Source organism: Plectropomus leopardus, chromosome 8, assembly GCF_008729295.1.
Source record: "Plectropomus leopardus isolate mb chromosome 8, YSFRI_Pleo_2.0, whole genome shotgun sequence".
Taxonomy (NCBI): Eukaryota; Metazoa; Chordata; class Actinopteri; order Perciformes; family Serranidae; genus Plectropomus; species Plectropomus leopardus.
This window is the reverse complement of record NC_056470.1, coordinates 33,217,164-33,231,555: the sequence shown is the minus strand read 5'-3', so window position 1 is coordinate 33,231,555 and position 14,392 is coordinate 33,217,164. Positions and strand designations below refer to the sequence as shown.

The 14,392-nt window shown below is 40.8% G+C and overlaps 1 protein-coding gene across 1 annotated transcript; it reads left to right on the top strand.

Annotated features, from left to right (window-relative positions):
• The first annotated feature begins 294 nt into the window (after nucleotides 1-294).
• Nucleotides 295-12,572, top strand: ccm2l (CCM2 like scaffold protein). The gene is given in 14 exon segments (XM_042492204.1): nucleotides 295-517; nucleotides 3,194-3,361; nucleotides 3,435-3,518; nucleotides 4,139-4,322; nucleotides 4,968-5,199; nucleotides 5,201-5,466; nucleotides 5,469-5,575; nucleotides 7,314-7,443; nucleotides 8,335-8,392; nucleotides 8,758-8,878; nucleotides 8,880-8,915; nucleotides 9,530-9,668; nucleotides 10,846-10,993; nucleotides 12,007-12,572. Coding segments are annotated over 14 exon segments (1,836 nt in total). The 5' UTR covers nucleotides 295-487; the 3' UTR covers nucleotides 12,140-12,572.
• Nucleotides 12,573-14,392: the final 1,820 nt, after the last annotated feature.

Genomic DNA, 14,392 nt, shown 5'->3' with positions numbered 1-14,392 from the left:
AGATGTTGCTAAATTCTGATTATGGTCTCAAGTATTCTTCCATAGTTTAATATAAACAGTGTCAATAATTAGAGTTAAAGTGCAGATTAAATTACAGGTTAATTTGGAGTCTGTAATCAGCGCAGAGAGAATGGGCCTTATCAGACCCTGGTGGAGTTTCCTTTAGGACAGGAAGTGGACTTCCTCTTCTTCCTGTCCTCGTGTGTGTGTGTGTGTGTGTGTGTGTGTGTGTGTGTGCGTACGCCCCCCCCAGGAGAGGTCTCAAAAGAACAATCAGTGTGGAAAGAGAAAGAACAAGAATGAAGCAGCCGGGACAGAAGCTAAAATAACTTGAACTGAGAGAGACAGAGAGGGAGCGATGGAAAAAACAACCGAGAGACGGACACAAAGACAACAAAAGACAAACTGAAACAAAAAAAAATCATTCAGGAAGTGTGTGACCAGGACCAGGATTCATCTGACCCAGAACAGGACCAGAGAAACCACCATGGACTATGAACCCAAGAAATCCAAGAAGGTACAGTGGTTTCTGTCCTGTCTCAGAGTTTCCACGTTTTGTTGAAGTCATTTGGGCGAGGATGATTTGTTCTTGAACCTGCAGAGCACATTATGTAGCATTTCATTATTGCACCTGAAATTTCGGAGCTTTTTGTTTTGAAAACCTGTTGATGTTTTTTTTTTTCAGTTGCTAAAGACAAACCGGTCGAGCGCGGGTGAAGTCATCCTTTTAGTGTCACTCTAACTGAGTATATGTGCCGCCTCTTCCCGCTGACCTCAGTTACAAACAAACGGTCACACCAACACGTACAAATCTGAAAAAAAAATAAACATTCAGAGGCAAATTTAATGACCCATCAGTATGGTTGTGGCTCGTTTTTGCCAATATTTCCCTACTGATCACATTGGACCTTTAAGCAGAATGATTTAATGTTGTTTATTATATCATCAAAACCTAACAATAATTTAACTTGCTTGTCCCTTATAACGGGGTCTAAAATTAAGTAATATGTGTAATGTCATAGCCAGCTAAGAAATAATGTTAGCCTGTTTCATGTACATCATCTTATTTGCAAAAAAACCCCCTTTTTTCCAACACCACTGACAGAACGTCCTGGGAACATTTGGAAAACATTTGGAAAGATTAATAAAACAGTCAGTGGTTGCATTGTACCATTCGCAGAACATTTTAAGGACCAAAAATTGCTAGCTGGGAGAGAATTGTATAAAAATTCCCAAAAATATCAGGAAAAATATTCTCTGACGTTATAATCGGAAATAATCTTCTCAGAATTCATCCAAATTCCTGCAGGTATTGTGTTCAGTATTTGGGTCATTTATGCAGTTTATCAGTTCTGTGCTGTTATTGTCATGCATTGAATATATATGGAAAATCCCTAAAATATATCACTTAGTCAGGGAACATCATTTTGCTAAATTACAGAAACAGGATCCCTCGACAAAAAATGGTTGGGAACTAAACAGCTGGCTTCCTGTATTCTAAAACTTAAAACTAAACAGCATAAGAAAAGAAAAACACATTTTAAATAGGGACAAATGCAGAGATATAAGAGGGAAAACTGTTTCAAGCTGCAGAGCACCCTGGTCTGACCTGGGCAGGTTGCTACATTAAGCACATTCATTACAAAATCCAATTATTTCCCTCTTTCTGTCTCCTCAAAGTAACACGGGAACAAGAGGATGAACTAAACTCATTATAACCACCGTCTGTCTTACAATTAAATTCAGCTGACTACAGAGATGTTCATCAGAAACCTGCTTCGTTCCGATATGTAGAAATCTGTCCTTGTTCTTACTCCGAGAGAAAGACGAAGACAACTTTTCTCATTCTGAAACCAGCTAATGTCCTCCCTGTTCGGTGTGTGTTTGTGCTATAACGTCCATCCGCCTCCTGCCTTCCAGCCACGGTATATTAATGTGTTTCTGTGAGTGTGTGTGTGTGTGTGTGTGTGTGTGTGTGTGTCTGTCTGTCTGTCAGTGGGTGTCTAACAGTGTGTGCAGTGTTGACAGTGAGTCTCAGCAGGAAGCTGTCAGAGATCACTGCTCACCTGTCAATCACTGCTGAAAAAGCCAAAGGGGTGTACTGCATTAACACACACACACACACACACACACACACACACACACACACACACAGAGTTATGTATGTACAGACAAATTAAATCCGCTGTGAGGTTCTAGTTCAAATTCAAACCCAAAACACCGTCCCGGTGACGGCTGTGATAATTACAGTCAGAAAACTAAGGAGTTGTAACAAATAAACGTGCTGATGATACAGCCGTCATTTGACCAGGTTTCACTGATCCGAACTAAAGTGGACAGCAGAGACACATCCCGCTGACACCTGCGTCTATGACCATGTTCATATGTGTAGCTGACATGTGTCTTCGGTGATCCAATCACACGTGACCGTCCATTCGTCCACAATCATAACTGTTTATTTACAATAACTTCAGGGAAGAAAACTGCCGCATCAATGTCCTGAATCAAACGGCGCTGAGCAATCTCAATTTTGAACCACCTAAAGAAAACTTTAAGTGTAGCCTACGCTATATATTTAGAATATTTCACCACTATACCTTTCTGTAAAGTAGCACTTACAGACAGGGATTGGAAGTGCTATATCAAAAAATAATTTTACTCCACTGAGCGGCGGAGCTGCTGCTCTACCACAGCAGGACGTCGCTTAGCTTCTGTGCTGGTGTTGTGGGACTGTACTGTATTTTTCAGAGAAGGGGGGTGGCTGGAGTATGACTTATCTATTCAAAACAAGTACAAAATACTACCTTATTAAGTTTTATGTCACTCACCCATGCCAAAATTAAAAACGCAAATCCCTCCTCCGTGCCTACATTTTTCTAAAATGCCTGACTCATTTTGCAGCACCTCTTCCCCCATAAATGACGAACAGTCCCTAACCGTAAACAGACCAGTGTGGCGACGAAGAGCACGAGCAGATCACATTGTTGTTAAAATATGACCTAAGTGTCTACATGATGGAATAGCTCGACTTCCAATCAAAGTATTCGAGAAACTACATTTAGTCCAATTTCAGCGAGACTTACGCGATGTATTTTAAAAGTAAGTTTTAGTCAGATCAACACAATAATTGGACCTTTTCTAACATCATGTAAAGGTACTGACAGTTTTTTACCCTTTTTCTGTCTCCCCTCAGGGTTTTGTCTCTCCTATTAAGCGGCTGGTCTGGTCAAAAGCTGGTCGCAGGCCGGTGGATCGAGGCAGCGTTTACCGCCGCCGACTGCACACCGTCCCTCTCTACCCTCCGGACTACCTCATTCATCCTGAGAGACTTATCTTTGACTACGTGGAGAAGGAGGTCAAGGTAGAAATTTAAAAACTTAACAAAATAAAATCACAAAAACAATGGTTGCTTGACCTTTTGCCTCTCACCTCAGTTCCTTGGTCACCTGACGTGGGTGTCGGTTTCACTGAACCCCTCCAGCAGAGACGAGCTGCTTCAACTACTGGACACGGCCAGGGTAAGTAATAATATATATATATATATATATATATATATATATATGTACCTATAACATAATATCAGACACACAGTTTAAAGTCACTCTTGTAGTCATACACTGTGTTTATGCACTCTGGAGTACCTCAAGGCTCTGTCCTAGGTCCTCTTTTATTCTGCATTTACATTCTTCCTCTGAGCAAATAATATTTAATCATACAATCTTTTTTCATTGTTATGCTGATGACACTCAACTGTATGTGTCTACAAAACCAGGATTCCCCAACAGACTGACAGCTTAAAAAAAAAAGTATTAAGTACTGGAAACTTCCTCTAACTCAATGAAGAAAAGTATGAAATAATATTATTTGCGCCACTTAATACCTCATTATTTAATGATAAATTCCCCAACTGAGCAGCATCTGTTAAACACAGTGCTAATGATCAATAAGAAATATTTGACAGTTGCAGAGGTAAACAAACTATATGTGTCAGTCATTTCATCAGTGATCCTTAAATCCCTAATCTCAGTATTTACAGTCTTTTATCTGTCTGCTGCAACTATGTGTGACTCATAAATCATTAATCTATCATTAATCATTAGTAATCAATAATCACGTGTTCCTGTGTGTTGGTCAGTAGCAGTTGAAGGTGCTGCCATTGAAGACCAGCGTGGATCAGGACTGTATTCTGAGTCTCTCCGCTCGCTGTCTGCTGCTGACGTGGAGAGACAACGAGAAGCTGCTGGTGAGGATTCCCACACACGAGATCGCTGCCGCGTCCTACCTGAGGGACGACGCGCTGCACCTGCTCGTCCTCAAGACAGGTGAGAGGACACACCTGCAGACCAGACACCACCCCTTTTTTTTTACGCTGCCAAAACAAGGCGGTAATATCATCTGATGACTGTGAGATAAGAAAGCATCTCACAGTGGATGTGTCTGTCCTGAACAGGTATTTTTGATAACCCAACAACCCAGCAAGGAGTCCTAAAACCCAGAATGAGTTAGCATTTTGGATGTGTTTTTCTTCTACACCTTACCATGTGCTTCTTTTGCCTCATTATAACCATTGTTGGCGTTGGAGCCGTTGCCATGTGCTCATGACGTTTAAAAAAAAGAATGACGTGCTGGGTCATCCTGCCATGTGCATTTGTTGACTTCACCATAACAGCATCCTGATGCGTAAACAGCTGACGCAGAAGAATACCTAAAACATCATAAGTAGACACAGAAGGTCAATGACAGAGCACCATTTGAAGAGTTTGAATGACAACACGTTGAATTGTTTTTTTGTTGCTTTGTTGATGCACAACTTTTAGGTCTTTGACTTTGTTTTGTAAGGGTGAAGAAAAAAGACATCCATTGCTGTTCACAGGTGGTTAATTGATGGATTTCTCGCATTTATTGTTTCTTTTTGGTTTTGTGTAAGTAAAATCAGGTGTACATACTCTTAAACCCTCAACCCACAGGTTTGAACGTGGATACAGTGGTTGCCGGGGACGACAGTCTGGACAGGAAAAAGCCAACTGGCATCGACGGCCGACGTCAAACCATGAGCTGCAACGCCGACCCTCGGCCTGCGGGGGGCACGATGGAACGACGGCACACCATCTGTGGAGTCGACTGGAGGCCGTCGCTGTCCAGGAGCAGCCACGACAAAAACCAGAACGTGGAGAGAGGGGGAGGAGGAGGAGGTGGGGAGAGAGAGAGGAGGAGGAGGGAGTTTAGAGAGGAAGAGAGGGGGAGGGAGCTGGGAGAGGAGGCAGCAAACACGTAAAACAGGAGGGAGCTGGGAGAACCGCAGAGCGAGACCCATGAGCGGGAGCTGGGGGGTGGGAGGAGGCGGTGGAGGGAGCTGGGAGAGGAGGCATGGGGGAGGTGGAGGAGGTGGGAGCTGGGAGAGGAGGGGAGGAGGTGGCGGTGGCGGGGGCAGCTGGGAACGGCGACAAGCCTGCACGGGAAGCTGGGAGCGGGGAAGAGCTACGGCAGCTGGGAGCGGAGGAACCACAACCCACTGGAGCCGACGCCCTGCCCCGACGCCTACTGCAACCTGGTGATCCTGGCTGTGGAGAACAGGGTGCGTCACATCACACGTTCGATCCCATCTCGTCACATGAGGCGCTTTGGCAGTGACCTTCTGCGTCTGCTTATTACGGGTGGACCAATATTGTTTTTCCAGGGCCGATATCGATAGCGATTATTCTTCAATAACCGATATTTGGAACTAATATGCATTTACAATAACAATGAATATCTCTGTCAGTATTTAGAATTTGGAATATAACAAACTCCAACACTAAACTGTTAAAATGCCCTCAGCAAATGTTTAATCAAAACTGAAACGTTCAACATCATATAAAGCAAGTTCCCTGCAACTTTTTTATAAATACAAGTGAAAGTTCAAATAACAAAAGAATAATTAAAAATAGCTCCCTGAGGTTTTCCTCCCATGCTGACACTTATTTGCACTTTTTAATTCATTAGTTTTTCATTGGCGATCATTAACATACAATGCCTATACCGATAATCGCCAAAATGCCAAATATCGGCCCCAATATTCGGCCAGGCCACTAATCTGTCGACCCCTGCTACTTTCAGGTATCCTTGTGCGTCACCTGTTTATGCTCCGGGACGCCTTTACTGTGATATTAACAAATGCAAATGGTGGGATGATGCAGCAAAGTCCTTATGTTAACACATCTGCACATCAGTGCCGACTGTCATGATGGTTGCGATTAGGCAACAAAGTCACGTACGGTTAGGTTTAGGCAAAAGAGACAGATGGACTCCCACGCAAAAGTCAGTTGTTTATGGGATCCATCCACTTTCCCCACCCGTCCGCCCTGTAAGTGCACTCGGGCTCTTATATTATTATTACTATATGATATTTGTTGCTTAATGTCATTTTCTTGGAACTTTATGTACTAATTTCTTGCTAATTTTTGGGCCATTTTCTGGTTCAGTTTCTTGTTGCCTTCTTCCCATGCTCCAATGCCAATTGAGGGTTAAAACTTAAAAGGTACATGTGCCAATGTAAATTTCAATGCGGACATTTACTACTCCGTCTGATGTTCTGACTCGACAGAGAAAAAAACAAAAAGTGACAGGAAATAAGCCTGCAAAAAGAGTCAAATGATTGGTGGGGTTCACTAGTTATTTGACTCACATGTTGGAACTGTGGAAACTAGGACAATACTGTTCAACTCATTTACATAAACACACACACACACACACACACACACACACAGATTCGTACTGAGACTCTGCGTTCTTGCATAATCTGGAGTATTACATCACATTTGCAAGTAGCTTTGTCATGGCATTTGTGCGTGCATGAGTGTGTGTGTGTGTGTGTGTGTGTGTGTGTGTGTTTTGGTGTGTGTGTGCGTGTGTGTGTGTGTGTGTGTGTGTGTGTGTGTGTGTGTGTGTGTAGTCATTGTTATCCTTGTCCCTGGAGCAATAGTTTGTTTAATTTGGCATCATTAGTGTGTCATTGTTTAACTGGCTCAGATGGAGCTCACAGACTCCACTCATGTTTCACCACAACAACAGACTGCCAGCTCAGCTTTAGGTGGTTGCTGGTTCAAATCCTAACACCTGTTACTGCGTATGTGCCCTTGAACAAGGCAATAACGCATGCAAACTGCTGATGTGAAGACGCTCACACAGAAGAAGTTGTTCACTCCACAGAAGTGTGTTAAGGGAAAATTCACAGTTTAAAACACTGAGAACATTTCATAGAAACTCACAGATATTACTGATGTGATAACTTATTCGGTGTGATGATCGCCTCTTTGTGTGTTCGTTTTGCGCAGGATGCTGCAGAGGAGTACTGTTCTCTGATCTGTCAGATGTTCCAGATCATTTACGGCCATCAGACCATCGAGTGTGTCGACAGAGCCGGGTTTCACCACTCCATGCCGGACCGCTACTGGCTTCAGAGGAGTGAGTGTGACACATATTCTGTATGCCAAAAGTAGGGAAGAGAAAAAAGATAATCCGTCGGGACATAAAGATGAGCTTTTATTTTTTTAATTTGCATGTGCTTTATGACTTTTTTTTTTAATTTTCACATACTTCATTAGTAATTTAAATTGAACACATTCTTGGGAGGTCTCTGGTAGACATTCTTCAGATATTGATGACAAAATATACGTTTATACATATATTTTTTGTTTTTTTAAGTTCCTGTTGTTTTTGGTCCTGTTAGCTTAAAGGTCTGATGTGTAAGATTTCGGAGGATTTAGGGGCATATAGCAATGAGGATTGCAGGTTACGACCAGCTGAAACTTCTTCTTGGTAGGAGGTTTTTTCCAGGAGCTGTCTCCTCCTCTCCAGAACAAACAGACCAGGTGCTTCAAATCAGTAAAAACACAGTTCAAGCAGTTTCAAGTTGCAGATTAGTGTTTTCCTTTGCTGTTTGGCAGGTCAGAAATGCTCTGCTAGCGCAGCACCTGCTAATATGTGCTCACCTTTTTCCTGATCCAGATGCTCAGAAGGATTTTAGCGTGAGCTGAGTTATCCGCAGAGGTTTCCCTCTCTCTAAAACAAACTGACCCAGTGATTTAAACTGGTAAAAACACAGAATAACACAGAAAATAATGACGGCTAGTGCGGTGGCTGCAATGGAAATAAAACTTGCTAATGTTTTGAACATCCATCGCCATGTTTTTTGAAATGTATTGCCAGAGGAGAAGTCGCACTACATCACTCAGTGGAAACACAGTCATCTCTCAGTGGTGTTTTATCGACATTCTCAAAAATATCTCTTCATTTTTGTGCAAATCTGTGATGGAAACCCGCCTTGTGTCTGTGTCTCTGTCTGTCTCTGTGCAGGTGACAGCTGTCTGACTGACTACAGTTATGATCCAGAGTTCAGCTGCTGCAGCTCGTAGTGAGTAACATTCGACCGTGACTGAAGCTGTGGCATCTCCAGATAAATACACTCTTATCAATTCACTAAATGTCCCACATATTTGGACGCAGACGGTCTGAAGAGACAGCTGGAGAAACTTTTACCACATGAAGTAATCTCATTAGCAGCTGCTCCAGTTTTCTTTATTTTGTTTGATGACTTTATGATTGATAGTTTAGTGACAATGATTTCTATAAAGTGGAATGGGGGAAAGATTAATAGATGTTTCGATTAATGACGTACTTTTTAGTGTATGTAACAGAAAAGGCTACAATCGGCATTCACACCCCTCGTTAAATAACTCTGCAGTAGTCACGAGTATTTATCAGCTCTCTCTCTCTCAGCGATGGTTCCCAGGAGGCCTTTGAGCTCTACTACAGTGAGACGTACAGTGAGAGTTCGTCTCTCTCGCTGCAGGACTCCCATCGCAGTCTCGCTTCAGCCAGCGATGGAGGAGACAGTAACCCCCGCCCTGCTGCTGATGCAGGAGTACATGATCACTGTGAGTGTGTGTGTGTGTGTGTCCACAGCTCCAGTGACCATTGTTTGGTTTGATAATAATAATAATAAGAAGAAGAATTATGTATATATATATATATATATATATATATATATGGTTATTTATACTTACTGATTTATTTATTGATTTGATTTCGAACATGTAAAAAATGAAATAGAAATATGATTATACAAACAAGCAGATGGACAAAAAAACAACATAATATTTACAGACAAGGAAAAACAAAAAGCAAAAGAAATGGTTAAACACATGATGATTTGGTTTACATATTTGAAAAGGAGTGAGAAAAAGCACAAACGTGTTTAGATAAACTAGAAAAAAATAATTATTAAGCAAATCCGTAATCAGTAACCTCTGTAAACACCTGGTGATTGTCAAACACCCTGTTCACCCTCAAGGAGGCTCAAATATCTGTAGCTTCAGGTTAGGTTCATATATATATAGGTACATATATATACAAAAGATGCACCCAATACACACACTCCTCTAATAAATAAAGTACAGTCCCTTAAAAGTAGGTAGGATCTGTCTGCATCAAAACAAATGAAGAAAATGCATTGTTTGTTGCTCTTCTGTGTGTGTGTGTGTGTGTGTAGCTGCGTAACAAGCTGAGTCCAGTGGAGTTGCAGCACTTCGCGGTGTTGCTGAGAGAGTACAGGCTGGGATCAAACATCGACCACTTCTGCTCCGAGCTGCTGCAACTGTATGGAGACAACCGCAAGTTCCTGCTGATGGGTGAGACACACAGAGACAGACAGAGCGAGACATACACACACACACAGACACACACACACACACACACACACACACACACACAGGAAGCAGCTCATTACCTGACTGAAACTCTGCGGCAAACCACAACCTACTATTTAACTGTTATTGTGGTAGTACTGCAGAGGAAAGAGCTGTTTGAGCTGCATGCTGGATATTAACATGTCTGTGTGTGTGTGTGTGTGTGTGTGTGTGTGTGTGTGTGTGTAGGTGAGTTTATTGCATGTGTGAGTTTCTTTGTTATGTGTGAGTTTACCACAACAAAATCAGTTCTGACCCACTTCCACTGAGGAAACCAAAACTTCCTGTTGGTGAGTGCGGCGGCGCTGCTGTTAATGCTGGTGTGTAATCACCATGATGAAGGCTTTAGGAGGAAGACGCACACAGACTGAATTCATGTGGTGAAATGTAATCAGTTACATTTACACATGTGCTGTATTTAACCTGCTGAAACCTGGACTGACATCACTTTCCTTGCACTGCATTAAGATGCCTTTCACAAGTATTAAAACCTTTAACCCTTTAACAGTCACACAAAGAAATGCCTTTGTAAAAGAATACACATTATAGACTGTAGAATGTGTTTAAAAAAAATGCATCAGTTTATTAATAAATGTATTGTAAAAAGTGCAAAAGTCAATGTAATTTCATAGAAATCTCAAAAAAGTAACTTCCTACTATAAAAATAAGCAAAAATAAAAAAATAATCTAGTAAAAAAAAATTGGTATAACATTGATAAAAAACAATGTTATCAATGTTGTATTCTAAAAATCTGACAAAAAATATAATAAAAAAATAAAAGTAACTTCGTTAACTAAACAAATAAACCTGCAGTATTCTTCAGTGTGCGGTTTACAGTAAAATATTGGCGCCAAAAAGCTTTAGGATTTACAGTATTTTTCAAAAAACTGGACATTGATGTCAGAATTTTGCCCTATTTTTAAAGCGATTTGATTTCATTCTGATCATGTTGACCTGAATTGTTGTTCAAGTAAAATTTTGTCACATTGTTTGTAATCTTGTAATTATTTCACTTCCCACTCACACATATTATTAACAGCAATGTTTTTGCTGTATTATTCTGATTAAGAATCAATCCAAACACACAGATATCTGACTCTTTTTCTCTGTCTCTTTTAGGCATGCGCCCGTTCATCCCGGACAAAGACGTCGGGGTGTTTGAGAGTTTCCTGGAGAGCATCGGGATCCGGGAGGGTGGGATTTTAACTGACAGCTTCGGACGCATCAAACGCAGCATGAGCAACACGTCGGCTACGGCCATGAGAGGGTACGTAGGTCAGGAGGTGCAGGTTGGGATTTGGGATTTGTGTGATTTGAACATCGATTCTGACTGCTGTCTCCCATTCCATCAAGTTTATCGACAGGGTTTGTACGGTTATGAAAAACCGGGGAAAGTCATAGAATTTGAAAAGTCTGTTTGAATGTGAGAGTTATTATGTATAATAATAATATATAATAATTGGAATGATGATCTATGATGATAATTGTGGTATCACCTTGAAGATGGTTTACAGCAGGGGTATTTAATTAATTATTATTATTATTTATTAAACTTCTTAAACTTTTGAGTAGGCCTACTTCTCCTATAGCTGCAAACAGCCTGCCAAGGTTCCCAGTTAGAGAGGGGGTGAAAATAAGGTCATGTGCTTGTGGCCCCAGGCCCCCAAAACATTACATCTGCCCCTGGTAATAATAATGAGAGTTCAGCGCGAGCGCTGGATGAGACACGGAGCGATGCGTCCTGGTGTTTCTAAATAATTCATCCAAACTCTGATTAAAGCGGAAACTAACACAAAGTAGTCTGTAGAAGTGTAAAGAAGTCACTGTCCACCTCTGCAGATGTGTCTGTTTCAGACACTTTGGTGCTGTGAGGAGAAGCTGCGCTCTGTTCGTCTGTCTCACTGCGCTGCTGTCGGACCATCAGCTGTTTGATCTGCGATGATGACGTGCTGTGGCTGTCAAACACTCAGCTGTTCTACAGTCAAAGTCATTTACTGCATTTGGTTCATCTTTTGTTTGTCAGTGGCTGTTCGTGTTGTCTGTCAAAACATGGCTGTAATGCGTTCTGTGGACTACGTCTCGATCAACTACGTTTCAATCGAGGAAAAGTTATATTGCGATTGATATCATTATCGTTTTATCGACTAGCCCTACTTTACTGCAAAACCAGTCCAAGTTAAATCCAAATTCTCCCCTTCTAGCACAATTAGGGGGTCAAAGAGACAAGGGAACATCAAGATCATCTGTTGATTTTATTGTCAATATTTTTTCTCCCAGCAGATATGACAACTGCTCTCTGGCTTCAGGATCTCAGGAGTTCAACCGCCGCATCACTGACATCACCCACGACATCCAGGCGCTCGGCTTCCAGGACACACACGGAGACATCGAGGAGGAGGACTACTACCTCTGATGGAGGGCTGAGGGGAAATGCTGTGAGACAGAGTTTGATTCCTCATAAATTCAGACTGTTTTTACATTTTCAGTCTGCCCAAGTGCAACTGAGCAAGAGCAGCGACAGGTTAAGCTCTCCCTCTGCTAAACTGTAAATATAAATTGTTAGACAGATGAATCTCTTTTTTTAAAGCTGATGTTTTAGATTGCAATTCCTTCTCGGTGCACATAAAGAACAGCAGATAAAACCGACAAGACAATAGTAGAGAAAACCAAACTGACATAACTCAGTTTAACTCACTGTCGTCAGTGTAGTGTATTTTCTGGGTATCATGAAGCAAAAAATGCACAGCAGCACAATTAAAGCTACGATCAAATATTACAAATTTTATTTCTTTTCTACGTTTTGAAATGCATGATTGTTACTGAAATGAAAAATGCAAAAAAACTGACTCATGTTTTATGTATTTATTCATTTACTTTATTTGAATGACATCTACATTTCTTAGCTATTACTCAGTCAAGAGAGTCTGTCAGCTCAGATACAGTGTTAGTATTTTTACCATTTTGGAAAATGTTATTATTATAACCCTTTTACACCTGGATGGACATCAGGGTTTTTGTTTTTGGGGGGGGGGGGGGTTTCTGATGCCTTTCATGAGCATTGAAACCTCTGAAACCACAAAAACTGATTTGATTTCTTTCAAAAATATGGAAAAAAAAGATCAATCAGCAACTCAAAGTTTGCAGCGTTGACAGCAGGAATCAGGACAGTTTTTTGGCGTCATCCATGCCCAGTCTCGGTCGAGTCGCGCCAGTTTTGGCTACCTGGGATCATTTAAAGGGGTCTTGAATTTGTGTCAGTGCAATTTAATTTGCATTAAAATTAGGGCCTCAACATAATTTACAGACCTGCTATGAACTATGGTGGTATTTTCTGCAGGGATTGTAATACCTAATAGTGACCACAGGGAGGCAACTGAGGATAAAACAGTTGATTTGCACTCCTGCTGCTGAGCTTAATGATGCTTTATGAGGTAGAATTCAAAGTTTTAACCTTTGAAACCAGCACAAATCAGTGTGATTTCTTTCAAAGCATGGCGAGAAGGCAACGAGCAACTTAGCAACAAATGGCCTAAAAAGTAGCTAAATATTAGTAAAAATGCGACAAGAAAATAACCTGAAAATAAGCTGAAAAAGAAGTAAAAAGCAAAAACAAAGAAAATTAATTGTAAAAAAGCACAGAAAATTAAAAAAACATATAATTATGTATATTTTTTTCTGTAACTGCATTAAATATATTATTATAATGATTTAGAATATAGTTTTCTGAACATGTTGTACAAGTTTTTGATCATTTTCTAATAATTCTCCCTCCTTTTTAAAAAGGTAATTTTCGGTTAATTTCATCAGTTACATTTACATTACTTAATTTCTTGCAATTTGTGGAACATTTATTACCAAGTTGCTCATTGCCTTTTTGCCAATGTTTTGGGGGTTAAATAGCTTGTGAAAGGTTGCTGAATGCAGAACAAGAAAACTGACGACCAAAAGGGTTTTAAAGGGTTAATGACTGCTTTCTACAAAAGCTTAATTTACTGAAACAACGTAGTTTCACATTTGAATGTGATGGCAATGATGGAAACCATCAATAGAAAATCTAAAATCTCTCTCCCATGTCCTCTCCTCTCTCTTAACGCTGCATTGACCCGTTTTGCCGGCGGCAGCATCATGACCTTCCCATGGTGCACTGCTTCTCTGTGCCCCCCGGTCCTCTCCTCTGCCAGCCTCACTGAGCATCAGAGAGGGAGTCAGTGCACCCATGGGCCTCACCCGAGTTAGTCTCCTCTCTCATTATGTAACAGGCTGCGTGCTTTTAGTTTTTCAATTAATTTATCCCAAGTTACTTGTTTAACAGCAGCAGTGATGCACATTTGTGTAAATGCACCAGATGGTTTTGCATAAAACACAAGCACAGTGAAGAAATGTAACAGATACAGTTATTTAACTCTTTGTAGCCTGGGCCAACATCAGTGTTCTTGTGCTGAGTTCAGACACCTTACACAAGCATTTAAACCCTTTGAAAACTGAGCAAATTGGTTTGATTTCTTCCCAAAAAAAGGCAATCAGTAATTTGGCATAAAATGTTCTACAAATCGCAAGAAATTACAAAAAGATGATGAGAATATTAGCAAGAAAGAAAGAAAAGAGAGATTATTGGAAAATGATTTTAAAAAATAGGGAAACATTTTCAGAAAATGATATGTCTAAT